The following is a 26,105-nucleotide window of genomic DNA, read 5'->3' as shown; positions in this document are numbered from 1 at the left end:
GATCGCCGCCCGACGCCCTGCCCCGACGCCGAAGCCCTGCCCCGACGCCGACGCCGACGCCGAAGCCCTGCGCGCCGCCGCCCCCGTCCCCAGTGAGCGCCGCCGCCGCCCGTGCCCTGCCCTTAGCGCTCCGCCGCCGCCGCAGCGTGCCCGTGGCCCTTGCCCGCCCTTGCCCGCCGCCCGACGCCCTGCCGCCCGCCGCCCGCCGTCCGCTGCCCCTGCCTGCCGTCCTCCGCGCGCCGGCAGAAGAAGAAGAAGGAAGAAGAAAAAGGAAGAAGAAGAAGAAAGAAAAAGGAAAAGAAGAAGAAGAAGAAGAAAGAAGGAAGAAGAAAACAAAAGAAAAACAGAAGAAAAACAAGAAAAAGGAAGAAAAAAGGAAAAAGGAAGAAAACAAAAGAAAACAAAAGAAAAAGGAAGAAGAAAGCAAAAAAGAAAACAAAAGAAAACACAAGAAAAACAAACAGAAGAAAAAAACAGAAGAAAAAAGGAAAAAGGAAAAAAGGAAACAAAAGAAAACACAAGAAAAACAAACAGAAGAAAAAACTGAAGAAAAAAGGAAAAAGGAAAAAGGAAGAAAAAACAGAAGAAAACAAAAGAAAAAACAGAAGAAAAAAAGAAGAAAGAAAAAGGAAGAAGAAAAAAATGAAAACCAAATGAAAACCAAATGAAAACCAAAAGAAAGAAGAAAGAAAAAGGAAGAAGAAAAAAATGAAAACACAATGAAAGAAGAAAGAAAAAGGAAGAAGAAAAAAAGAAGAAGAAAGGAAGAAGAAAGGAAGAAGAAGAAAGAAAGAAGAAAGAAAAAGGAAGAAGAAAAAGGAAGAAGAAAAAAGAAGAAAGAAAAAGGAAGAAGAAAAAAGGAAGAAGAAAAGAAAAAAGGAAGAAGAAAAAAAAAAGAAAACAAAACAAAAGAAACCAAAAGAAAACCAAAAAGAAAGAAGAAAGAAAACCAAATGAAAACCAAAAGAAAGAAGAAGAAAAAAAGGAAGAAGAAAAAAGAAAGAAGAAAGAAAGAAGAAAAGGAAGAAGAAAAAAGGAAGAAGAAAAAAGAAAGAAAGAAAGAAAAGAAAGAAGAAGAAAAAGAAGAAAGAAAAAGGAAGAAGAAAAAAGAAGAAAGAAAAGGAAGAGAAAAAATGAAAACCAAATGAAAACCAAAAGAAAGAAGAAAGAAAAAGGAAGAAAAAAAGAAGAAGAAAGGAAGAAGAAAGGAAGAAGAAGAAAGAAAGAAGAAAGAAAAAGGAAGAAGAAGAAAGAGAGAAGAAACAGGAAGAAGAAAGGAAGAAGAAGAAAAAAAGAAGAAAAAGGAAGAAGAAAGAACCAAATGAAAACCAAAAAGAAAAACAAAGAAAACAAAACAAAATACTTGGCAGTGCTCAATAATCTTATTTTTTAATTCCTCCTCCTGTATGTCCCCTTAATCTTATTTTTTAATTCCTCTATACTTAAAGAATTTTTACTACATGCAGGAGTGACATATGGCGGACGATAGAGCCGAGCCGCTTAGGGATCCGGAGGCTGAACGTTATCTAATGGGCATCATCAACAACGAGATTCCTTATGTGCCGGGCTCAGAATATGAGCAAGAAGAGGATGTAGTCTCTTCTTTTCTGAACCTTGAAGGTGGAACAGAGATTGTCGATGATCAAGAACGTGAAGGAACGGACATTGTCGACGGAGGTCAACCGTCAACAAACGACGATCTCGAATTGCAAGTAGCAACCACCTCCGGCGAGGTATATATATACATTGAGCCTCTCGTGATACAAACTTACTGAAATGTGAATACATATGTATTAACGCGCGCGACTCTCTTTCTTTTTTTAGCCCTCCGGATCGAGTACGACAAAGCGTGGCAAATCCAAGGCGATGAAAACAGGAGAAACATATGCCATTGAGTTTGTCAGTGAAACCGGCCAGCCCCTACAACACACCTCAAAGTTTATCAACCAATGCGGAGTCGTTGTTAGAGACAACGTCCCGATCACCGTCCAGGAATGGAAGGAGCCAAAGAAGGCACGTATTGGTTTCCGTTTTGTCGATAAGAGAATGAAAAAGGATTGCTGGAGAAAGCTTATGGAACATTTCATTCTACCTCCGGAATACAACAAAGTCGATGAATTCGGTAACGAGGTTCCGGGTGGACGTCAGAGGAGGAGGCTAGTTAAAGAGTTCGCTCTTCAGAAGATGGGCGAAGCATTCCGGAACTTCAAGAAAAATTTAACCCGTGACTATGTCAACAAGGGCAAGACTCCGGATTTCAGTGGACAACATGAGAAACTGAAAGATGATTGGCCAGAATTTGTGAGGCAAAAGCAATCGGAGCATTTCAAGGAAATATCGAAAAAAAATAAGGATAATGCGAGTAAGAAAAAGTTCCATCATATTATGGGGCCAGGAGGATACCGCCTTTCGGAGCCTAGGTGGCAGAAGATGGAGGAGGACCTGAGGGTGCGAGGAATCCCTCTAGGTACAGAGGGATGGGACCCAAGGGCCAAAAGCTGGTGGTACGGGCATGGGGGATCGCTAGACCCGGAGACAGGGGTGTGTGTTCACCGGCAGAGACAGTTTGCTCCCACCCAAGCCCTTATTGACGCAATGACCCAAGCTCAAGAGGGCTTGATCAAGTTCAACAGAGAGAAAGACGCACTGACAACAGCCCTCGGGAATGATGAACACGGAGGACGTGTACGAGGCAAAGGCAAAGTTCCGTGGAAAGTAGGGTTTTCCCAGGACAATGACCCGTACTGTTACAGAAGCCGTAAGAGAAAGACGGACCGGGATGCAGATCTTATGACGAAGTTTGCATCGGAACTCCATGAGTTGAAGAAGACCGTGCATGAACTAGTAAAAGAAAAATCGGCTGCAGGGCCGCATGAAGATCATGAAGCGGATCGCGGAAGCCAGCAGCGGAGAAGCAGCGTGGCTTCCACAGATGCCCTGCCTGGTGCTAGTGCACCGATGATCGAGATTCGTGCACCGGAGCCTCACTACCCCGTGGATGATGTAAAGGAGATGAAAGAATGTGATCTGCATTATCCCGTGGGGAACGTTTCCACGAAGGTAGCTAGCGGCAGTGCTTTACCCTGTACACCTGGAGCACTCCACCACAACAACCCCATTGCATATGGCTATGCTCGTGTCACGGTGGAAGACATAGTCCAAGGGTTTGAGGACCTGGAGATTGACAAACCTACACCCGAAGGGGAGAGAAGACTTGGAGATGTCAAGCGCCAGTTCATTCTATGGAAAAAGAAGTACATAGTGTTTCCAGGCGAGGCGCCAAGGCTAGCAAGTCCACCCCCCTCCGATGGTGGTGGTGGTGGTGGCGGCGGTGGTGGCGGTGGTGGTGGTCGTGGTGGTTCACCTACACCTCCTTCACGCCATTCGACGCCGTCCCCCGATCCACAACCTCCGGCGGGTACGACGCCCCCCAATCCTCCTCCGACGGGTACGACGCCCCCCAATCCACCTCCGGCGAAGAAGCAGAAGCAGGCGGACAGCAAGGAAACCCGCTCCTGGACTATTAACCCGGACCCTTATGTACCTAAGACCACAAGGGTACCGGAGCCATCACTGAAGCCTCTCCTCCCAAGGCCTGGGGAACTTAGTGAAGCTGAAACCAAATTGGCCGCGTCTGCTGATTATGAGAAATGGAAGGCGGATATGAAGGCGATAAAAGAGCCTGAGCCCAAGCAAGTATTCACTGAGAAGCAAAAGAAGTGGGCTAAGGATTTTTTGACGACACCGTCCCAAGCCGAGCTGAATATGCCTGACGACTATGGACATGAACTTCGTAGGCAAGCAAAAATATTGAAGGAGGAGAAAGAAGAAAGTAAAAAAAAGCGGGAAACAAGTTGACCAGCTCGGGATGCAGAAGAAACAATCGATCCCCCCGCTCATAGTGAAAGCCGGTCCGGAAGAGGACCCCGAGATCATAGCAGCTGCGGCAGCACTTGGATTGACTGTAGCGAGTGCCATGAAACAAGCGTCCGAGATGGGTTTGACTCTTCGTGCCTTCTTAGGCCTTGAGGATGCGCAAGTATGTGAGATAGCATTACAATATGTGCGGAATGGGCCTTTCGTCGAGCCTGCGCGGGAGAAGAGTCTACCGCCACAAATGCGAAATCTGCTACGTTGGTACAAGCAATTCATAACATGGGCCGACAAAGAATATATTTATGCGGATGTTACAGAGGAGCATCACACCAAACGGTACTTTGTACAAGTTCATATGAGTGAATTGTTCCAGCTGTTCAATCTGCGCGACCTCGACAAATCTATGCTGAGTTGCTACGTTCTGTAAGTGATTTATTTCTACCTCATCTCGTTCTTCATTGCCTGCACTATATATATATATTGTCCTAACTATATTGTTGCGTACGCTATTATGCAGATTGAAGATTTGGGAATGCAAAATAAGAAACATCCATGATGTTGGGTTCATTGACCCACATATCGTTAATGGACATGTGTTACAATATCACCCCGAAGACGTGGAGAAAGACTTGTACAAGTTTCTTAGAAAGCATCAACTCAAAAGTCATATTCTATTTCCTTACCATTTTGGGTGAGTGTTTCTCTCTTGTGCCCATTCTCTTTTGTTTACTCCATGCATGGTATGTCTAATCGATGAGTTATGCATGACTGTGCATGTAACGTGTCCGCAGGTTCCACCGGATTCTGCTAAATATTGAACTTCACACCTCCAGAGTTCTAATCATGGACTCTATGGATTCGGATCCAAAGCGTTGGGCCGACATGAGAAAAATGCTGCAAAAGTAATTATTTTCAATCATTTGAGCTCTATATCGATCGGTCTCTTTCGTTCATTTCCTAATATCAAGTAACTAATAACTCCCTTGTTCATTTAATTTTCTTTGCCCTGTAGGGTTTGGAGACGGTTCTCAGAAGAAATTGTCGGTGAATTCAAACATGAGCTAGATTTCAGAAGGTTAGTTAATGTGGATAAGCAGCCACCGGGGACCAATCTATGTGGATACTATGTTTGTGAGAACATCCGGAGACTAACCTCTGAGCGGAAGGCATCGGATAGCGTGCGGAACGCGACGGATAACTTGCGGAGGAGGCTTAGTCCAGAAGCTCGCTTCCGACCAATTCAAGATGAATTAGCAGGATTTTTCTTGAGGGAAGTCATCAATCCTAAAGGAGAACACTATACGGAGGACGCAGACATTTATATGCATACCCGAGATTGAAACTTGTTCGAAGTTGTATATGGTCCTCCATCCTAATTGTGTATGCAAACTTGTTCGAAGTTGTATATGGTCACCCGAGATTGAATATATAACCTCTTGAATTCTTCTTGTTTGAAATTTCATATGCATGTATATAGTATCGTAGAATATGTGTACTGAAACTTCATCAAAATTGAAACAAAACACAAAATAAAATATAAAAGAAATAAAACACTACAAATTAAAAAGAAACCAGGTTTAGGGGGGCTAAAACCCTAAACCTGCGGACGAGGCCTTTAGTCCCGGTTAGCCACGAGAACCGGGACTAAAGGTCCTCCGCCCCGACGGACCCCTGGCGGCCACGTGGACGGGCCTTTAGTCCCGGTCAGCCACGAGAACCGGGACTAAAGCCTTTAGTCGCGGTTCGTAAGTGGCGCGACTAAAGGGGGGGGTCTTTAGTCGCGCATATTTAGTCCCGGTTGCACAGCCGGGACTAAAGGCTGTTGCGAACCAGGACTAAAGGGCTTTTTTCTACCAGTGGTGGCTCCTTTTGGTCCCGGTTGGTGTTACCAACCGGCACTAAAGGTCCTCCTACCTGGGCGCCCCACAGCGGCCACATGGAGCTCCTTTGGTCCCGGTTCATAAGCCAACCGGGACTAAAGGTTTTGGGCATTAGTCCCATTTGTTTTGTCCCGGTTACAGAACCGGGACTAAAGACCCTCTGGAACCGGGACTAGTACCCTGTTTTCTACTAGTGTCAGCAACAATATGTCCATAAGCTCAGCAATCTAGGTTCTAGGTCATCTCCAGAGACAATGGAAAGAACAAATGAAAAGCCCGACCGCACCACTGCATGAAGATCGGTATATTGGAAAGCTGGTGCATACCGACCGTTACCGCATGAACGTCCACTTCCAAGACGTCGTTGCAGTTAAACAGAAAGCGACATGCTGCAAATACAATTGTTCCATCATGCGTTTTGCGGATCATATCGGCCACCGCAGTACCATCTGATGTCAAAAAAGACCTGTACATCAAAAGGGCAGCCATATTTTTTGGCAGCGGTGGCAAGAACAGGCTTGGGGCATCATATTTTTGTTTTGGTTCACTCTAGGAATTCTGCAGCAGCATCTTTCGTTTAATGATATCTCCGGTGATCAATATTTCCTTTTTCCCAGAAAACAATTCTCTCTTCCCTTAACTTGCTTCCAAATACTTGAAACAGCAAAGTAAAAGAAACCAAGCCCACGAATGTGAAATCCACACATTGCAGCTACACGCTCAAAAGATTCACAAAATATGTGTATATGACCTAGCTTGTTACAGACATGTGCTTGCCATTGGAATTGAAACAAATACCAACGCAAGGTCATCCCCAACACCTGCAGAGAGCCAAGTGGAAGTTCTCACAGGCACAACCCGTGTGCTTTTAATTACCGGCTACTGTTCTGACAAGATGTATGGGTACGACGACATAAACACAGCCTTAGCGAGCCGGGGCCTACATGGTGAAGGCAGAACCAGAACAAACACATGAAAGAAGAGCCGAGAAAGCCGGACGAACGCCTGGGGTGTGAGTGCCGGTGTGCGTCTTTGTCGTCTTTGCCACGTCGAACACCTGAAAGAAGAGCAGCACGAGGTGCACCAGGTGGAGCATTACCTCAATCGACTAAGACGCAGTCTTTGAGACCAACGATCGCACATGCAAAGCTATATATATGTAATCTTGACTTAAACAGAACCCATTATCCCGCTAGATTCACCATATATAGTACGACCAACTTTCTTAAAATTAAGGCAACTAGACCAAAGTTCATGGAACACAAGGCAATAAAACTCACAAGTTTCTTCCAAAATACGAATACTATCTATATAAAGCTAACCTGGCAAAAAGATAATGCTCTAACAAGCAAGGGATCGATCTAAACCTAAACTACAAAGGCATCATGGAACATAGTCCCGATCTAGGAACTCCCTCAAAGGTTCTTCTAGCGCCTCTGTAACAGCTTCCCACCCAGCGGTTGTCGGGTAAGTCTCGTCCCAGTAGAATTTCTTGTCAGGATTCTTGCATAGGTCATAGAGACGCTCCCCTGAAGGGCTAACTTGTCCACAGTACCCAAGCTCGGTGGATGCCTCGCAGCAAGGTGTCAGCTTGCGCTTGAAATTGTTTGACCTCTCCGACCCTTCACCTGCATACACATAGTTCCAACAGATGTTGAATAAAATGCATACAGGTGAAACCAGATTTAATTTGCATCATGTGCGTGCAGACATATAAAGTACTTACCAGGGGCGTGATTGACGATGTCGGTGAAGGCAGTGTAGAGGTCCAGTATGTGGGCATTATTCTTGTTGCCCATCAGGTGTTCTATGTTCATGTTGTGCACAGTTGCGGCATAATTGGCCAGAAGGTCGCATGTCGTGTAGTTGTTCGAACTAGTCCGCAAAGGCGTGCAGCCAATGGGATGCATGTTGTTCACTAGTACCTTTCTCACACCTAGCCTCTGTAGCTTCCCCACGTTCTTTGCAATCTCTGTCGTAACATTCCCAATATAACTATCGATCTGCATGGAAGAGAAGTTACTTGGTAAGAAGATGGGTATATAGTAATTGCAGACTGGTTAGTGTTTGCAAGTTTGAGTCTACTAACTACTACTCACATCATCGAAGCTACTCAAGAAGGCATTCTCGACGTTGGCACCAGTCATGTAGTCACTGCCGGAGATGGAGACGAGAGCGACGGAGCTCTGAAGCTGTTGTTTTGAGATGACTCCAGCATTGAGTAGCCTCGTGAAAGCATTGACCTGTGTGGCAAGGGTCGGCACCTTCTTGTCCGGCACCTCGTAGACGCCAGCGCCGCCGAAAGCAAAGGTCATGCCAGATGGGTCGCAAGATAGGTGTGGCGTGAGCCTGTACGATGGAGGGGCTTCACTGAGGCCCAAGATCCTTGCTGCAAGGGAAATAAATCAATAAATATGAAGGATTATTTTCAGTACAACACATATAATATTGTAAGGGTCGGAACTAAATTATCTAGAGCGTTGATATGATGGATTATTTTGAATGGTCTTAGATATAAGGTTGTACGCACGTGCTCAAAAATAAATTCTCTATCTAGCTAGGTACATAGAACAATAGCATATCAGTATATATCTAGCTACGTACCGATGAAGTCAGATTGAATCCAATAGTTGGAAAGGCGTCCAGTTGGAACAGGAGTCGCAGATCCACGGGAGTTGAGATAGGAGCCGTAGGGATAGCTCCATTGGCGCCATGTGTCGGTCTTTGGGAGGTTGCCGTTGTCGACGAAGCCATCGCCGAAGACGAACATGCTGGACCATTGGTTCTTTGACCCCTGATCAGCCGAAGGTGTGCCTCGAGCCTCCACACGCGCCGCTGTCACGTAGATCAATCATATCTCAGTGCATGCATGAAGAACATGACGTGGTCGAACTAACATGTATACTTGTAGATCGTGCAAGCATGGAATATCTAAAAGCTAAAGCAAGGCAGTAAGGAGTTTATGATTTGCATTACCATCCAATGCAAGGACGACGAGGAGAAGGCAGAAGACGGTCGGCATGAGCTTCATGGTTACGAGGCCCCGGGAGGCGGATCGGTATAGCTATGGGGAGCTAGATGGTTGTGGCCGTGCATGAGCCTATATAGCTATATTTATAGAAGATTTTTCTGGTCGGTAGGTAGGTACGTGTTGCACATGGAGTCAGCATTCCCACGTACGCACGCTTGTAGCTATAGCCGCGGCCAGACTAAGAATGCATGCGTCAACGTGGAGACGAAGAAACGTCTCTTGGGAGACCGATAGATAGAAGAATCGTGTGTAGCAAACTTTGAACGACAGATAGATAGAATGGTGCGTCCTACCTGTACCTGTTAATTTGAAAGTCCTACCCGGCCACCTGGATTCAGGAATCCTTGTACAAAGTCCTACCCCTGCACCTCGATTCAGGAATCGGTTGGGCCGCAACCTGGAAGTCACACCGGAGGTGCAACATAAGGAGAGACAGAGAGAGAGAGAGAGAGAGAGAGAGAGAGAGAGAGAGAGAGAGAGAGAGCTCTCCTTACCATGCGTGGTATACAATACTTTTAAGAGAATCAACAGTTATTGCGCGGTACACACACTCAGATACGTATAATTAGTACAATCATAAATACAATATGACTGTGCTATAAAAGAACATAGTGCATGCATTTTGCAATCGCTGCCGAGTAGGGCATCTTGGAGTCTGAACTACATGGATACCTTAAAATTCAAGGATGTAATGTGTTTGTTTATAAAATTTCAGAATGAAATACCTTGAATTGCGAGTTGCATGAAAAGAAACAAAATCATGGACTTTCAGAATGGATAGTACACATGATAAAAGGCTCCAGATTTGTCTTTTTTGTGTAGCTCTAATTTTAGCGTTTTTCAGCCTGAAAATCTACACACATGTACATTATGTTTCTATGTATATGTGTATTTTGTTTAGAATTACTAGCACAAATGCCCGTGCGTTGCAACGGGAGACATAGTTAATGTGTATTTACATTTAGTAAGAATTATGTGTGCGAAACACAATGATAGTTCATGCGAAATTTAATGCTCACCAAAATCCATAGACCCACACAACAACAAGTTATATATTGATTCCAAATGGACTTATAATTTGTTTATATGGAGCTATAATTCATCATCATATTCGAAGTTAAAACGAACTGGTTATCTCCGTTCCCAGCTTGAAATATTTTTCATGATGGTTGTAGAGGTGATATCGACATGTGTTGGATGGCTGGTGAGCACCAGTTGTCATCGATCCGTGCCGTTGTCACACAACATTAACAAAAAATAAAAAAATATATATAATGGAAATCCTGGAATTTTACACAAACATTTCCACAAAACAAAAATAGTAGGTAGCAAGCTCTAGAGGTCCTAAAAACATGTGTTTCAATTGTGAAAGGATGATACATATGTCATCAACTTGTAAGGAGAAGATGTACCAACTTTAGTTGACTCGGTAGCATGATATTAATATTAATAAAAACATAAATAATGAGATCACATGGTTGGTTGACATATTAATATTTTTTATGGAAGAAGACAATGAATATACATGGGGCTCATTGACTTTAGTTCACTTAGAGCATCTCCAGCCGGCCCCCAGGATGCCCCCCACGAGCACTTTTTGGACGCCGGCGCCTAATTTTTCTCCCAGCCGGGACCTCAAGAGCACAAATAGCGCCGGATTGGGCCGAAATTACGCCCGGCGGTCCCAACCCAAACCCAGAAAGCTGGGGCAGCTGGGGGCGCCGGCGCTCTTTTTTGCATGCAAAACCCCCACGAGTCAGTCTCTCTCCTCACTCTCTCTCCTCTTTTCCTCACAACCTCTCTCCTCACTCTCTCTCTCCTCTTTTCCTCACGAACGGCGCCGGAGTCCACGCGGCGCGTCTGCGCCACCGCCTTGCTGGCGGAGCTGAGCCAGCGGCGCCGGCCACGGGCGGCCCCGAGAGCAGAGGCCATGGGCGGCCCCGGCACCGGGCGCACCGGCCCCGAGCGTCCCCGGCACCGGGCGCGCCGGCCACGGGCAGCCCCGAGCGCGGAGGCCACGGGCGGCCCCGGCACTGGGCGCACCGGCCCCGAGCGTGGCGACCACGGGTGTTCGCCGCCACGTCCTTGGTATCCTTGGTCTTTCCCGCGGCCGTGTCCGCCATCTCACTCATTGAGCTTCTCCCCCGCGGTCCCGATGGCGTCGGTGGAGTGGCTGTCGTGGGCGGTGGTTGTGTCCCGGACGCCGCGGGAGAAGGTGCCGTGGACGGCGCTCAGCAGGGAGCGCGCGCTCTCCTGCACGCTGCCGAAGATGCCAGTCCGCCGTCCTGGGCTGCTGGGCTCGTGCATATCCCGTCTGGCCGCGGCGAGCTCGTCAGCCGCTTTCTGCGCCGCGGCCTACGCGCGCTCCTCGCAGTGACTCTGCTCAGACGCCATAGCTATACCTGGCTACTTGATCTACAGGTGATCTTGATGCTATAGCTGTGGTGATGCGTGATAGCGTGGGGAGATGGCACCGGCTCGGCTGCTACAGTTGCTGCTCCTGCGTCGGCGGCGGTGGATTTGCGGTGGCGACTGGCGAGCTGCTGCTCCTGCGTCGGCGGCGGTGGACTGGAGTGCGTCGGCAGCGGTGGATTGCGGTGGCGAGCTGCTGCTGTTGCTGCTACTCTAGCTAGCTCTGGAGGCACAACGAGTGGGAAAAACTCCATCCCCAGGCCAAAGTTCTCGCCGGCAGCCCCCCAAGCGGTGAAAAAATGCCTTCTTAGAGGGGCAAACGGCTGAAGATGCTCTTAGTAGCATGAGATTTGCTTTCCGTTGTTGTTCCTAATTCTTCCTTTTCATCACCATTGTCGATGGTGGCCATGTTTGTCCACCTATTCATGACGAGCGTAACTAATCCCACAACAATGTGTTTTATCATCATACTGTTCCACTTCCACACGCTTAGCGAGTCTCCCTTGCCCACCAACTTGTAATTCCGTGGATTTGTAATGCTCCTAGTATTAATTGACATTTCAAACGGGAAAGCGCAATCTTAAACCTAAGCTCTTAAAGAAATAAACTCATTAAATTTTTTTCTGTGAGTAACTCATTAATTAATATACAAATACAACATTAAAAATGATGTCAGTATTTTAGCCGCATTCATATTTTTGTTCACACCAAAGAAACGTTCATATAATGTTGTGTGCACCCCCAACCGTCTAAATATTCAGGCGACAGTCAAGTCCTTCCTTTTTCAATTAACGTAGCCTCACACAATCCTTCCTTATTAAGGATCCCACCCCTTTAAATCTTTCTTATGATCACACAATCATCCTCAACCATCTTCAAATTTCAGTCCAAAATCAAATCATTCCTTTCCTTTTAATTATTACCCTCACATAATCCTTACCTTATTAAGAATCCCATCCATTAAATATTCCGCCAAGCCCACCACAATCCTTCCATAATTCTTCCATAGTCCATAGCTAATTAAGGAACCTATCCGTTCAAATATTCCACCGAGCCCACACAAGCTTTCCTTTGAATTAGCCGCATCTATTTAGCCACGATCCTTTCTTTATAATTAGCCCATCCGCTTAATTAGCTCTTCTCTTTTAACGGCTGTTTGTTAATTTCTATGGCGGCTGCTATATTAACCGGTCAGACTGTTTAAAATTGCGAGGTGGGACAATTCATCATGTAACGTGTTTATCTCAGTTGGTTGTCGTGGCTGAAATATAAATAGAGTAGATCCCATGCTCGATTCTCCACTATAACAGATTTTTTTCTTTCTTTCTCTAAGATCGATAAGAGAGCCCACTCGTGTGCACGCAGCCCATAAGGGAAGGCCCATAAATTTTGCGGCCAGTGAGATGGGCTAGCGTGTTATCGGGGAAAGGGTCGAGGCGGAGCTACGTACTAAGGACGGTGAAAACCGTGGAACCAAACGGACGAAAATCAGGGGGTAAGAAGCGATCTGTGCTTTATTATTACTAGCACAAATGCCCGTGCATTGCAACGGGAGAAAATAAATACCATACATATCTAATTCAATAAGCCATGACATATTCGGCATTATCTAGTAATGGTGTCATACCACCCAAATCTTCCCTTTGTCCGGAAGTATAGTCCGATCACTGTCCAGAGAAAAGAGAGAGGAAAAAAACAAACCGGATCTTCACTTTGTCCTCATATGACCGGACAGTCGCAAATGGGCATGTCCACATCAAATATAAGGAGAATATGAGGATGTCCGTGTATGTCTGAGAAGCCATTCACGTAGGATATAGTCCACACCGGATTATCTTTTCTCTTTGTTTACCCTCTCTCTATCTACAATTCAAAAACAAAGTAAGAAACATGATTGCATGCATGTACAAATAGAGACTCAATATAAAGACGTGTATGCAGACGTTTGAGATCGAAATTAGACAATCTAGAGCTAACCACGATAAATAAAAGAATTTAAAAATATATGCTCACTCGGTGGGGTCCAGTTGACGCGACGTACAGTCACGTGTAGTTCAAGCGAGCAACCACGTTCTATTTATCTATCGCCCTATCAAGCGGCTGCCACTTCAAAGCTTATCCCCTCGTAGCGATGTGAGCCGGTGCTGCGAGATGCATTGCGTACCTGCGAGCCTCGGCGCTGCAAGGTATGTACCTAGGAGCCCGAGCTCGTGCGTCCGAGCACCCCCAACCCCGCCGCCAGCTCATCTCACCGGCGAAGCAACACCAGCGGCGCCGCCCCGGTGCCTTCCCTCTCTCCTGCATGGCTTGTCGCCTCCTGTTCCTTCGTCAGGGAAGGACGCGTTCGCGCCTGGGTGCCCAGACACCAGCTCATCTCGCCAGAGGGAGCACCAGCGCCGCCACCCTCTGTGCCTTCCTTTTCTCTCCCACCCCCCGCATGGCCCGTCGCCTCGTGTTATCCGGCAGGGATGACGCGGTCGCGCCCGAGCTCCTAGCCGCTAGCTCGTCTCGAGGGAGTCCGGCGCGTCGCCGGAGGAGCACCAGCGCCGCCGCCCTTGGTGCCTTCCTTTACTCTCCCACCCCCCGCATGGCCCGCCGCGGTCGAGCAAGCAGGTCAGCCCGATGACTTGTAAATCATGGTCAGTTGCTTGGGCTTCTTCGCTTCATTCGCTTCCTTTGCGCTGGGTTAATTCTTCTTTGCTTCCTTCTCTTCGGTACCCTTGTTGATCCGGTTTTGCCTGGGCTGAGTTTGGTGGGCTGAGGCCAGATGATGATACATAGCAAAAAGAATATGTGCATTACCAAGGATAATTATTTTTGTATAGATATATGGAGGAGCGTGTGTAAATAAATCAGTACCACCTTAGATAGTTAAAAAAACTAATATGGGTTAGTAGATCAAAAAATCGGAGAAATGCACCTTACTTTATTAGTAGGCTGACAAAAAAGACCTGTGTATTGAAAACGGAGAATATCACACACCCTAGCCCTGATAATAATGCCTCAAGACCTTCCTTTGTAAATGTACTCCACATGATGATGGCGTAACACCCGCCCTTCTGCCGCTACCGCGGTAGCCAACTCACACATCCTCCTCCTGCTAGCATGACCATCAAGCACAGGAAAGATCTCGGAAAAATTATTGCCATCTTTATGGTCCACGATTTTGTACAAATGCGGCAAAAATTTAGAGTAGCATCATGGGGGTATTTACTCTTCTTTCATGAACCCGTATAAATATAAGCCGATAAAAAACAAAACTTAAGTGTTCTAAATTCGTAAGCAAATAGTAGTTGGTAGATCATATACGCACTTATTCTAAATGTGCGAATATAATAGGGTGAGTGACAGATACACTTATACAAATATTGCATTTGCACTTTGGACCTTATGTAGTACTGCATCATCAAAATATAAAATGTTTTGTCTAGATTTAGACAAAATAATCTCTTATACATTATTACAGAGGCAGTATATGGGGCATGAGTTGACAATCACTCCATCTTTAGTACTACTATGCATCTTATTCATCTCATCTGTGTTCCTAAAAGTAAATGTATATTAGATGTTTGTATTATAAACCATAAAAAAATAAAGAACACTGAATTTCATGGGTGATCTATCCTGGCTTTTGTTTCCCCTAAACTCTAGCTCGATCAAGAGAGAGAGAGAATTCAGAGAGGAAGAACACACAGAGACACTGAAGTTATTTTTTGCTGCGCTCAACACCTGCAGCTTTTCTGTTTTCCTCTTCTTATTCATCAAGAGTAGTACACCAACGTGCCCGAGCAACGTGCTCCACTACTGACCACGTCCATCCCCATGATCCGAGCTTCGGGCTGGGCCTACTATGACTGAGCCAAGGCGCACAAAACGCAACCAATTGGCGAGAAAAAACGCTAACAGAAAAAAAACGACTAGCTACTGTCAAAACTGAATGTGTCTAGCGACACTTATCTGAAGAAAAAACCAACTAAACTCAGAGGAACAGAGGGAGACAGGGTTTAAGCCAACAATCTCCCCCTCAATCCTGGCGAACGAGCTTGACGTCGACGATCCCAATCTTGCCAAGCAGCTCCTGGAAGCGAACACGGCTCAACGGCTTCGTCAGTATGTCTGCTTTCTGCTCCCTTGTACCGATGAACTCCACGGCCACCCATCTCTTCTCAACATAATCACGAATGAAATGATATCGAAGGTCGATGTGCTTACTGCGATCATGGAGAACTGGGTTCTTGCAGAGGGAGATCGCAGACTTGTTGTCAATGAACAGAGAGAACGGCGCCGCTGGTTGATTCATCAGCTCGCCGAAGAGACGCGCAAGCCAAATGCCTTGGCAAGCCGCCGTCGCCGCCGCGATGTACTCCGCCTCGCAAGATGAGATTGCTACGACCTTTTGCTTCTGAGATTGCCAGCTGACGGGGCTTTCACCAAGAAAGAACAGCACGCCAGAAGTGCTCTTCCTGGTGTCCACGTCGCCGGCGTGATCGGAGTCACTGAAGCCTGTCAGGGACTCACCGTCGCCGTAGCGGTACACGCAGCCATAGCTCAGCGTGCCTGCTATGTATCGAAGGAGGTGCTTCACTGCTGCATAGTGGTCTACTGCTGGCGCCTCCATGAACCTGCTCAGGAAACCCACGGCGAACGAAATGTCCGGGCGAGTGTGTACGAGATACCTCAGGCTACCGATCACGCTGCGGTAGAGCGTTGCGTCCACCGCGGCTTCCTTGCTTTCCTTTCTCAACGGGCACCGTGGCTCCATAGGAGTGCGAGTTGGATAGCACCCCGTCAGCCCAGTTTTGTCGAGCAGCTTGGAGGCGTACGCTGCCTGTGTGATTGTGGTGCGTCCACGCTCCTGCTTCACTTCCAAGCCGAGGTAGTAGCGAAGCAGGCCCAGGTCGCTCATGGAGAAGAGCTGCTTCATCTCCTCCTTGAACCCGAGGACCTCCTGTTCCTTTGCGCCGGTGATCATCAGATCATCCACGTACACCCCGACGATGAGCAGGCTCTCGCCGGTTCCACGCGTGTACATGCCATGCTCTGCAATGCTGCGCGTGAACCCGAGAGATGTGAGACTGGCATCCAGCTTGTCGTTCCACGCTCTTGGACCTTGACACAGACCATACAGGGCTTTGTGCAGCCTGTACACAGCCTGCTCACGCCCCTCGGCGACGAACCCAGGTGGTTGGGACACATAGACCACTTCCTTGAGGTCGCCGTTCAAGAACACCGATTTGACGTCCATGTGGTGCACTTGCCAGCCCCGGTGCGCCGCCAGCGCCAGGATGAGCCGCACGGACTCAAGTCTGGTCACCGGCGCGAACACCTCCTCGAAGTCCACACCAGCACGCTGCACGTAGCCTTTAGCAACGAGGTGGGCTTTGTGCTTGACGACGTTCCCTTCCTCATCCTTCTTCAGCTTGTACAGCCATTTGAGGCCGATCGCTTGATGACCTGCAGGGAGCGTGGTGAGCGTCCAGGTGTTGTTGTCGTCGATGGACTGCAGCTCGTCGAGCATCGCCCGGCGCCAACAGTCCTCGTGCTCGGCTTCGGCGAAGGATGCCGGTTCCTCCCCCGTCACTAGGTGCAGCTCCTCATCATCACCACTGTCCTCTGATGGCGGGGGGCTCTCAGCACCTCCTGGTACTTCAGAGGTTGAGCCAAGCAGCTCCTTGACCAGGCGATATCGATGTGGTGCAGAGACTTTGTCCGCGTTGTCGAACAAATCCGGCTGTACCGCCGGTGGTGACACGAAGGGCACCGGCGTGGTCTCTGGCGTGACCACATCCGCTCCTCCCCCATGCGTGGGCGGCGACGTGGCCGCGGGCGTGTCGGGGACGATGCTGCCTGCAGTAGACGAGGCACGAGACGAACTTGCAGAGGTAGGTGACGACGCTGCTCTTTCTGCTGCAGCGGCCTCGGTGACGCCGGTTCTTTCGGTGTACGCAGCGTGCTCGACGGTAAAGGAGCTGCTCACCGGCGACTCCCCCGGCGCCTCCCAGTTCCAGCGCGCCTCCTCATCGAATACCACGTCTCTGGACACATGCAGGCGCTTCGTCACTGGATCGTACATGCGATACGCCTTGGACCCGATCTCATAGCCGATGAAGACCATCGGCGTGCTCCTGTCGTCCAGCTTGCGCGGGTGTGATCCAGCTGCCCTGACATGGCCAACGCAACCAAAGATGCGCAGGAACCTGACGTCAGGCTTCCTCCCGTACCACGCCTCATACGGTGTCATGCCATCGACGGAGCGCGTGAAGCTGCGGTTGAGAATGAAGGCAGCGGTGAGCACGGCCTCCCGCAAAAACAGGTTGGGCACCTGCTTCGCCTTGAGCATGCTCCTCGCCATGCCCAGGAGCGTCTGGTTACGCCGTTCGACGACGCCATTCTGCTGCGGCGTGTACGGCGCAGTCAGGTGCCGCTGCACACCGCTCTCCTCGCAGTGTTTGTAGAATGTGGCCGAGGTGAACTCTCCGCCACGATCGGTGCGGAGCACGCGAAGCTTGTGCCCGCACTCCAGCTCGGCTACGGCCTGGAACTTGACGATGGCGCGCGCGGCTTCATCCTTCGTCTTGAGCAGCTCCACCCACATGAAGCGACTGCGATCGTCGATCAGCACGAGCACGTAACGCCGCCCCCCAGGTGTTGGTGGAGAGACGGGGCCGCACAGGTCACCGTGCACAAGCTCCATTGGTGTCGTCGCCCTGTACTTGGCCTTCTGCGGGAATGGAATGCGACGCTCTTTCCTGCGAGACAGGCCCCGCACAGCTCCTCGGCGTGAGCAATGTGCGGGAGCCCGCGCACCAGCTCTTTCTTGGCCATCTTCTCCAGGCCGTCGAAGTGCAGGTGGCCGAGCCTTGCGTGCCAGCGCCAGGCGTCAGAGAGCGCCCCCGCAGTAAGGCACACTGGATGCACAGGCGTGAAGACGAGTTTGTACAGGCGATTGGTGGAGCGTGATACCTTGACGAGGAGCTGCCCGCGATCATCGCGGATGGTGAGCACGCCACGCCGGATGTGCACATCGTACCAGCTCTCATCCAGCTGTCCTAGGCTGACCACACTGTTCTTCAGTGCAGGTATGTAGTACACCTGAGTGAAAGCGTTGTGATCACCCGTCTCGGCGGCGAACACCACCGTCCCACGGCCGCAGATCTTCACCATTGATCCGTCAGCAAAGCGCACCGTGCCAGACACTGACCTGTCCAGCTCCGTGAAGGAATCCAGGGAGCCTGTCATGTGATTCGTGGCTCCAGTGTCGAGGAACCACGACTGCCGCCCCTGATCGCCGTCGAGGGAGGGCGTGATGACGGCCTTCTCTTCGTTCAGAAAGACTTGGCCGCCGTTGTGCACCGCAGAGTTGCACGACGCGGTCACCAGTGTTGATGCAGGGGTGGCCACGTGATCCATGCCCTCGCGCACTTCCTCGACAGACGCCATCATGAGGCCAGGACCGCCGTCCTCCTCTGCCTCGGCGAGGTTTGCGGCCGCCACCGGCGGTGCTGCACCTGCCTTGGCAGCCTCGTCGCGCTTCTTCTTGCGGCAGTCTTTGGCCCAGTGACCTTTCTTGCGGCAGTAACGGCACTGGTCCTTGTCCATGCCTTGAGCCGAGCCAGGCGGAGTCGAGGTAGGAGGCGGCTGGCCACTCCTCTTGCCGCGGTCGTCGTTCTTGACGCCAGAACCACCGCCACGGGGCTGGCGCTTGCGTGCCTCCCACTGTTCCTCCATGAGGAGCAGCTACCCGCCTGCGGAGCCGCTGCTCCGGTCACCATCCATGCGCTCCTCGATCGCGCGCAGATGGCCCGTGACCTCCTCGACAGTCAACGATGCAGGGTCGAGGAGGGTTTCCATCAAGAAGGCGATCTGTGCAAAACGCGAAGGAACTACTGAAAGGAATTTTCTCACTATTTTTTCTTCATTGACAACGTCCCCCAGTGAACGCAGTGCAGCGGGGAGGTTGGAGATGCGGATGGCGAAATCCTGGATCATCTCGCCGTCCGTGAATGCCATGGTCTCGAACTCAGTTCGGAGACGCCGCAGTCGTCCGTCGCGCACACGATCAGGTCCCTGGTACTGGACCCGGATCGCCTCCCACGCCGCTTTGGCCGATCCCTTCCCGATCAACATGCAGTGCATGTCGGCCGGCGTCGATCGGAGCAGCGCCGCCAAGGTCTTCTTGTCGTCGACGCGAGGGACGGTGTCGTCCTCGATCGCGTCCCAGAGTGATGCGGCCTGGAGGTTTACCTCCATGACCATCGCCCAGTGCGTGTACCCGCCACGCGTCAGCATCGGGAACTGCAGGTTTGCGCCGGAGCCACTGCTGGACTCGCGCACGACCTGCTGCACGACCACCTCGCCGCCACCACGTCGAACTCTACTCCTGCCGCGGCTGGGCGAGCGCCGTCGCTGCTTCGCGGGCGGAGGGGTTCGCGACTGGTGCGGCGCGCCGCTCTGCGACATGGCCACAGGATCTAACGGCTCTGATGCCAATTGTTTCCCCTAAACTCTAGCTCGATCAAGAGAGAGAGAGAATTCAGAGAGGAAGAACACACAGAGACACTGAAGTTATTTTTTGCTGCGCTCAACACCTGCAGCTTTTCTGTTTTCCTCTTCTTATTCATCAAGAGTACACCAACGTGCCCGAGCAACGTGCTCCACTACTGACCACGTCCATCCCCATGATCCGAGCTTCGTGCTGGGCCTACTACGACTGAGCCAAGGCGCACAAAACGCAACCAATTGGCGAGAAAAAACGCTAACAGAAAAAAATGACTAGCTACTGTCGAAACTGAATGTGTCTAGCGACACTTATCTGAAGAAAAAACCAACTAAAATCAGAGGAACAGAGGGAGACAGGGTTTAAGCCAACAGCTTTAGCTCAAGCACGTGGACCCATCTGACTTATATCTGCACATGGATACTGGTAGTATACTATAGCTGACCAGCTAAAATAATTCACTTGGATCCACTACCAACCTTATCTCTTCAGCAGCCAGTGCTTTCGTCAATGCCCAGACCAAATAGAGATGAAGGAAGCAAAGGGGAGGTGCCCGCACAACTCGTACGCAGCTGAATCTGGCCGCTGGGCGATGTAGAACCGAGGTGGCGAGGTCGGAGGTCGAACAGACCACAGCAACTGCGCTGCTCCTATGGTCGTTGGAGTGGCGCCCGTGGCCACCAGCGCGGCGGCTGCACCCCTGTGCACAGCGTCGCCGGCAAACTCCCATGGCTGACCTCATAGAGCGCCACTCCGTTTTGTCCGCATGCGGCGTCCCGCGCCCTTCCTCGCCAGAACCGGCCGGCCCAAACCCTTCATCACAACTCCGTCCGCTTCTCTGCCTCCCTCGAGCGAGCATAGCTGTCGCGGCCACCACTCCTCCACCTTGCCGCGTTGTTGTCGTCATTGTCGCTTTCCTTGCCGGTCCTCCCAGCCCCGGGCGACCTCGTGTGGGTGCTGCCATGGACGAGTACACAACTCGAGCTTGCCTCCTCCCCCTCCGTCCCTTGCTCGAACACCGCCGCCGCCAGCCAAGCTCTGCCCCGGCGAGCCTCCTGTTCCTCCTCTTCACTTCCCCGGAGCCACAGGCATGCTCCTGCTCGAGACGCCGTCGTCGCCTGACAGTGCTCGGAGTCACCACTGCCACCGATGCCGGATTGCCCTCAACCCCCTCTTTCTTGATCTCGATCTACATAGCCCGGACACGAACTCTGATGACTTCGATCTAAATCAGAGAAGGACATAACGGGGCAGGAGGTTGCAGATCGATGATGGTAGGGGTGGCGTGGGGAGGTGAAGGATAAGACTGGCCGCCGCCGCCGTACGCGTACCCGTACGGATCGACGGGGGAAGGCAGCGAAGGATCCCGTGATCGAAGCGTTTTCTCAGATTTTAGCCACGAAAAAGTTAGACGACCCGTCTCGGACGACCGACGAAAATCTGGATTAATTGCGTGCTTGGGAGATTAGTACCACCTCGTTTATTTTACGATTTTGTCCATATAAATCGTAAAAGCGTATTATGACATGAGAAGAAAGCGTATTGTGACGGTGAACACGATAAAGTCAATCCGTGCTTTATTATTAACTAGCAAAAGGGCCCGTGCGTTGCAACGGGGTTCAAATCAAGCTACTGAGATCATATAATGTATAGCCCACCTTGTTTATTCATAATCAAATAAAACTGACCACTGGTTGCACTTAACAATTATTCATGCTAATATAATACATTTAGTTGATGGCTTACATGAGACAAGCTTTAGAGACAACAGTTTATTCCAAAAATCTTAGTTTAAATTTAGCATTTGAAACTTCCATTATTCGTCGCATAAATACAAATTGTGACTCTGTTTTTGTTTGGGATTTTCATTTTAGACCAACAATACATTAACCATTAAATTAGAAATTGTTCTTCTGAAATTAGTATGACATGTGACTGCTCCAGCAGAATACATAAACCAATTTAATTTAAATAACACAACAAACAATTACAAAAAACAGGTGGGCTGCTTAGCCATGTAATCTACGATCTGCCTTGAGTTGTACTGCAACATGCCCGTGCGTTGCAACGGGAGAAATAAAATCATTGGCGTAATAATAATTGTTTAAGACACTCCATGGATACATGCCCATCACTTCAATATGGTGAAGCACTAATAGCATAAGCAGTGAAAGCTAAATTTACAATTCAACTTTAATAGTGCCAAAAATAGTTACTAAGACATGCATTATTTCATACATAGATTTATAGCTATAGTGTATCTACTGCTAGTGTCGATTTTTAGCATGTTAATTGTAGTCTTTGTGCACAAGATAAGAGAGTTTTTTACTATACAAAATCTCATTGATGACATTTTCAACAAAATTTCTGCATTTTCAAACCTTATTTTTGCTGGTACAATTTTAAATTGAGGAAATCTAAGGAGGCTAATAATTAATTTAGGTTACCTCAAATTCATTCTTTTTCTTAGAGATATTGAAAATTTATTTTGTTATTGTGAGTTTATTTAATTTTCTGACACAAAGTCTATTTTTTACATGATCTTGGTTGGTCATTGTACCCGAAATAGGATTATCTTTGTGGCAAAACAAAGACTCGTGTGTATAGTTAGTTTTTTCATTAAGAGCAAGAGCGTCCTGTGCGTACGTGTACATCTACATTTTTTCTTCCCGCAAAAAGAAATGTACATCTACATTTTTCTGGGGTCGCGCTCATGCAGCTATAGCGGCAGTCTTCATCAGGTACCATGAAGATTGTCTTCGTCAGGGAAGACCCAATCCAATCCACCTCCACGTCTCAACAGCGCAGCGACCGCATGCCACAGCTCCCGCGTCCCGCACCGCCGGCTAGCAGCGCCTGCCGCGCCCTTGCGTCAGGTTGCAAGATGGACGGGTCATCCCGCCGCTCCGCCGTCAAACAAAAACCCGCAAAGCTGCCACAGGGCTGACTGCATCATCACAAACGGGTTCAAGCGGACACGCCGCATTGTCCGGCGGGCGTCGCAACATTCCGCGTATGCTCCGTCCAATGAAAATACAGAGTAACTCGTACTACCAGCCTACTCTCTCTGATCGGGAGAATCCACAAGCAGCTATCAAGCAAACTCTTCGTCACCGATTCAACGATTCAACTTGATTGCATGGAGTTAAACCGTATACAACGTTGGCCGTCGATGTCTTGTCAGGCGTCAGTACATCCCCTGTCCATCCTCAACAGGATCACATACCACTACCAGATTCAGATGGCCACCATGTACGCCTTCGCCGACGCCGGCTCCGCCGCCATCGAGAAGGGCCGCGCGGCTGTGCTCGCACAGTATTGCGCCTTTGCAGGCCAGCTCCTCAAGTGTCCCGGCAACGTGCCGGTGTGGGGTCCTAAACGACCGCAGCGTGCGTGCGCTCTTCCAGTCCTCAGTACGTGCCCAACCGCAAAGTCTGCGGCTGTCCGCGACATGGAAAGAGAGAAGCTGGTGGCGGACTGTGCTGCTGGTACCTGAGTTCCTCTGCTCTGTGTTGTGTTCGTCGCCAACAGCACCAGCGTCCAGCACCCCGCCGACCGACGAACCCCGCCATCCGCCGCGTCCGGAGCTGGCCTCCACTCTGGATCCGTCGTCCCCATCAACACAAGCCACCGCACCCTCCTGATCGCCAGTCCCGATGTGCAGCCGCCGCCGACATAGTCTACCTCGATCACCGCCCCGGCCCCTCCCTGCCTGCCTCTATGTGGTGTGTTCATCGCCGGCAGCACGAGCACCCTACCGGCTGCCGACCGTCGAATCCCGCCATCCGCCGCGTCTGGATTGTCCCCTCCTTGCCTCTACGTTATCTTTTCTTTCTTTTTGAGTGGGATTTATCGGGTCTCTCTTGGCTGATTTTATTTAAAGAAGCGATATGGGACTAATAGAAATCGAATCTCATGCTATCATAGTACCGTGCGGCTGGCTACTTCCCCATAGATGGAAGCCGAGGTTGGGAGTTTGATTCACAAGTGGATTGGATTAGTTTTCATTCTTTTTCCGCCCTGACGGTGGCAGGAGCCGGCCATCAGGAATCGTTTTTCCATCTTGACGATGTGGCCGAGGCAGCGTGCGGAACATCAGGTTGAGGCCCAGCCTGTTGGGCGCGTAGCGCCTTCGGACTAAATTTTCTTAGACGATGGATAAAAATTCCATAAAATTAGTACCACCTCGTTTATATTACGATTTTGTCTATACAAATCGTAAAAGCGTATTATGACATGAGAAGAAAGCGTATTATGACGGTGAACCCGACAAAGTCAATCCGTGCTTTATTATTAGGGATAGAAAAAATTAGAGAAAGATTATATTATTATTATTATTATTATTATTATTATTATTATTATTATATATATATATATTACTAGGACATATGCCCGTGCGTTGCAACGGGAGTAATAAATACCATCCTCTGTGCCGTATGGGTGCCAGCTGGTCGAGGATGGCTTCTGGCCTATGGCCCGGGCTTTAACGGATATCATGCAGCCGGAGCCCAGCTAATGTGTGTAGCCAGGATGGCATCATTTACTCAATCATGTCCTCGAGGGGTCAGGCACCACCGATGTGCCATGCTCCGTTCAAGAATTTAAGGTGTATTGGTTTTCGTGCAAATCAACGATTTGAATGTTTGGTCAAGATTATAGAATAAAATAACAATATCTGCAATACCTAGGAGTAAAATATGAAACTACTTTTCATGATGGATCAAATGATATAAACTTCGTATTGTGAATATTGATATATTTTTTTAAAACCTTGGTCAAACTTGCACTCGTTTGACTTTTCAGAAAATAAATACATCTTATATAAAGGAACATAGGGAGAATGTCGGAAGAAAATGAACACCCGGCACTCGGATCGATAAACACCCAAATAAATAAGGCAAAATGAGGAAATTCCTTTAGTGCGGATCTCTCCGAAGAGTAGTAGGAAGCGGCTCCCGCTCGTGGCTGGAGATAGCGTTGAGAATGACGGTGCCTAGGTCAGCCTAGCTGGCTTCCCGTGTAGCTCCTCCGCTTGTCAACGTTCGGCTTTGGCGCCGCAACGGTCGTCGAAAATAAAATAACATTTTGGTAGTTTGAATGTACTTTAATTTAAACTCACTTTGTATTTTCAAAGGGAAAATATTAACTACATGTAATATGTAAATATTTTATTTGGGTCTTTAGTGATCCATATAAGCCTACTAAAAATTTAAACAATCAATAAGTTTTTTGAATTATAAAGAATATAGAAAATATTAACTATGTGTAATATGTAAATATTTTATTTAGTTCTCTAATTATCCATATAAGGCCACTGAAAATTTAAAAGGCTTTTGAGTAAATTTTTGGACGTTAAAACAATCCAAAAGTTTTCTGAATTATGAAGAAAATAGAGAAGCTTTTGTTCGGCCTAAGCCCAGCGTTAACGATAGCAGTAGCAGCTAGCCCATGTATACAGTAGAGGCCATGCCATGAACGCCGTCGCGTATCTACGCTCCCCTCCGTTGTTGCCCGTCCAAGTGCTGCGCCACAAATTAATGCTCTGAAGCAATTCCACCGTCATTCGTACCTACTAATCCGCTCCTCATCTGCTCTTGTCCGTCCATCTGTGCTTAGCCGGTCTATTGCCGTCCATGGCTCCTCCTCCGTTGTTGTCCCGTCTGTGTACGGAGTACTCAGACGTTCGTTGTCTATTCCGTTCTCTTCTTAGTTAGGTTCTCTTTTTCTCAAATCTCTGACACCTCGCCGTCTGTTAATATCGCAGTCGTACATATATAAGTTGATGAGATTTGGTCGACAAGAGTGATGTGGGATTACTAATGAACAAACAATCCTACAACTCATGAGAGGCTTCAGCTAGCATACCTGGTGGCAGGTTTGATGACTTAAGGTTAGGTCGTGAGTTCAATCCATACGCACTGTCTTTTTGGAAACCCAGGGCTCGCGGCCCACAAGAGTATTTCTCTGGCCCAGGTGGATTTACGTGGCCTATACTGATTTAGCTGCCGGACACGTTGATTGTTTTTCCATTAGCAACTTACAGTACCACCTCGTTTATATTACGATTTTGTCTATACAAATTGTAAAAGCGTATTATGACATGAGAAGAAAACGTATTGTGACGGTGAACCCGACAAAGTCAATCCGTGCTTTATTATTAGGGAGAGATTAGGGAAAGATTTAAAACAGAAAAGTTTGAATTTTGCCGTTTTCAAATTAAGCACTCCATGGAGCTCGGTCATCATTTGGCATTTTTCTCTACCGAAGGCACTTTCCACATTCCCTCATTATATACATGCATGCATGTAATAAATACAAAAATACTGATGTCATCAAAATTCAAAATGCTTTATAGCTCAAACCGTCGATCAGATTCAGAATCCATTTTGAGAGGTACACACACTCAAAT

General features: G+C 48.7%; 1 protein-coding gene across 1 annotated transcript; it reads right to left on the bottom strand.

Moving 5' to 3' along the window:
- Positions 1–6,987: 6,987 nt before the first annotated feature.
- LOC123168351 (GDSL esterase/lipase At3g09930-like) lies at positions 6,988–8,849 on the bottom strand. The gene is made up of 5 exons (XM_044586222.1): positions 8,733–8,849; positions 8,361–8,591; positions 7,856–8,145; positions 7,483–7,759; positions 6,988–7,384 (listed from the first exon to the last, which is right to left on the bottom strand). The coding sequence occupies exons 1-5, from the start codon at positions 8,785–8,787 to the stop codon at positions 7,140–7,142; spliced, it is 1,098 nt and encodes a 365-aa protein (XP_044442157.1). The 5' UTR covers positions 8,788–8,849; the 3' UTR covers positions 6,988–7,139.
- Positions 8,850–26,105: the final 17,256 nt, after the last annotated feature.

Source organism: Triticum aestivum, chromosome 7D (assembly GCF_018294505.1).
Source record: "Triticum aestivum cultivar Chinese Spring chromosome 7D, IWGSC CS RefSeq v2.1, whole genome shotgun sequence".
Classification (NCBI taxonomy): Eukaryota; Viridiplantae; Streptophyta; class Magnoliopsida; order Poales; family Poaceae; genus Triticum; species Triticum aestivum.
The sequence above is the reverse complement of the archived record's forward strand: the minus strand, read 5'-3'. Positions and strand labels throughout refer to the sequence as shown.

Excerpts from the sequence above, each read along its gene's own strand:
- LOC123168351 (XM_044586222.1), bottom strand. The coding sequence starts at position 8,787 with ATGAAGCTCATGCCGACCGTCTTCTGCCTTCTCCTCGTCGTCCTTGCA. Across the intron at positions 8,592-8,732 it reads CGTCGTCCTTGCATTGGATG|CGGCGCGTGTGGAGGCTCGA; the intron begins GTAATGCAAATC and ends TCTACGTGACAG. Across the intron at positions 7,760-7,855 it reads TCTTGAGTAGCTTCGATGAT|ATCGATAGTTATATTGGGAA; the intron begins GTGAGTAGTAGT and ends TCTTCCATGCAG.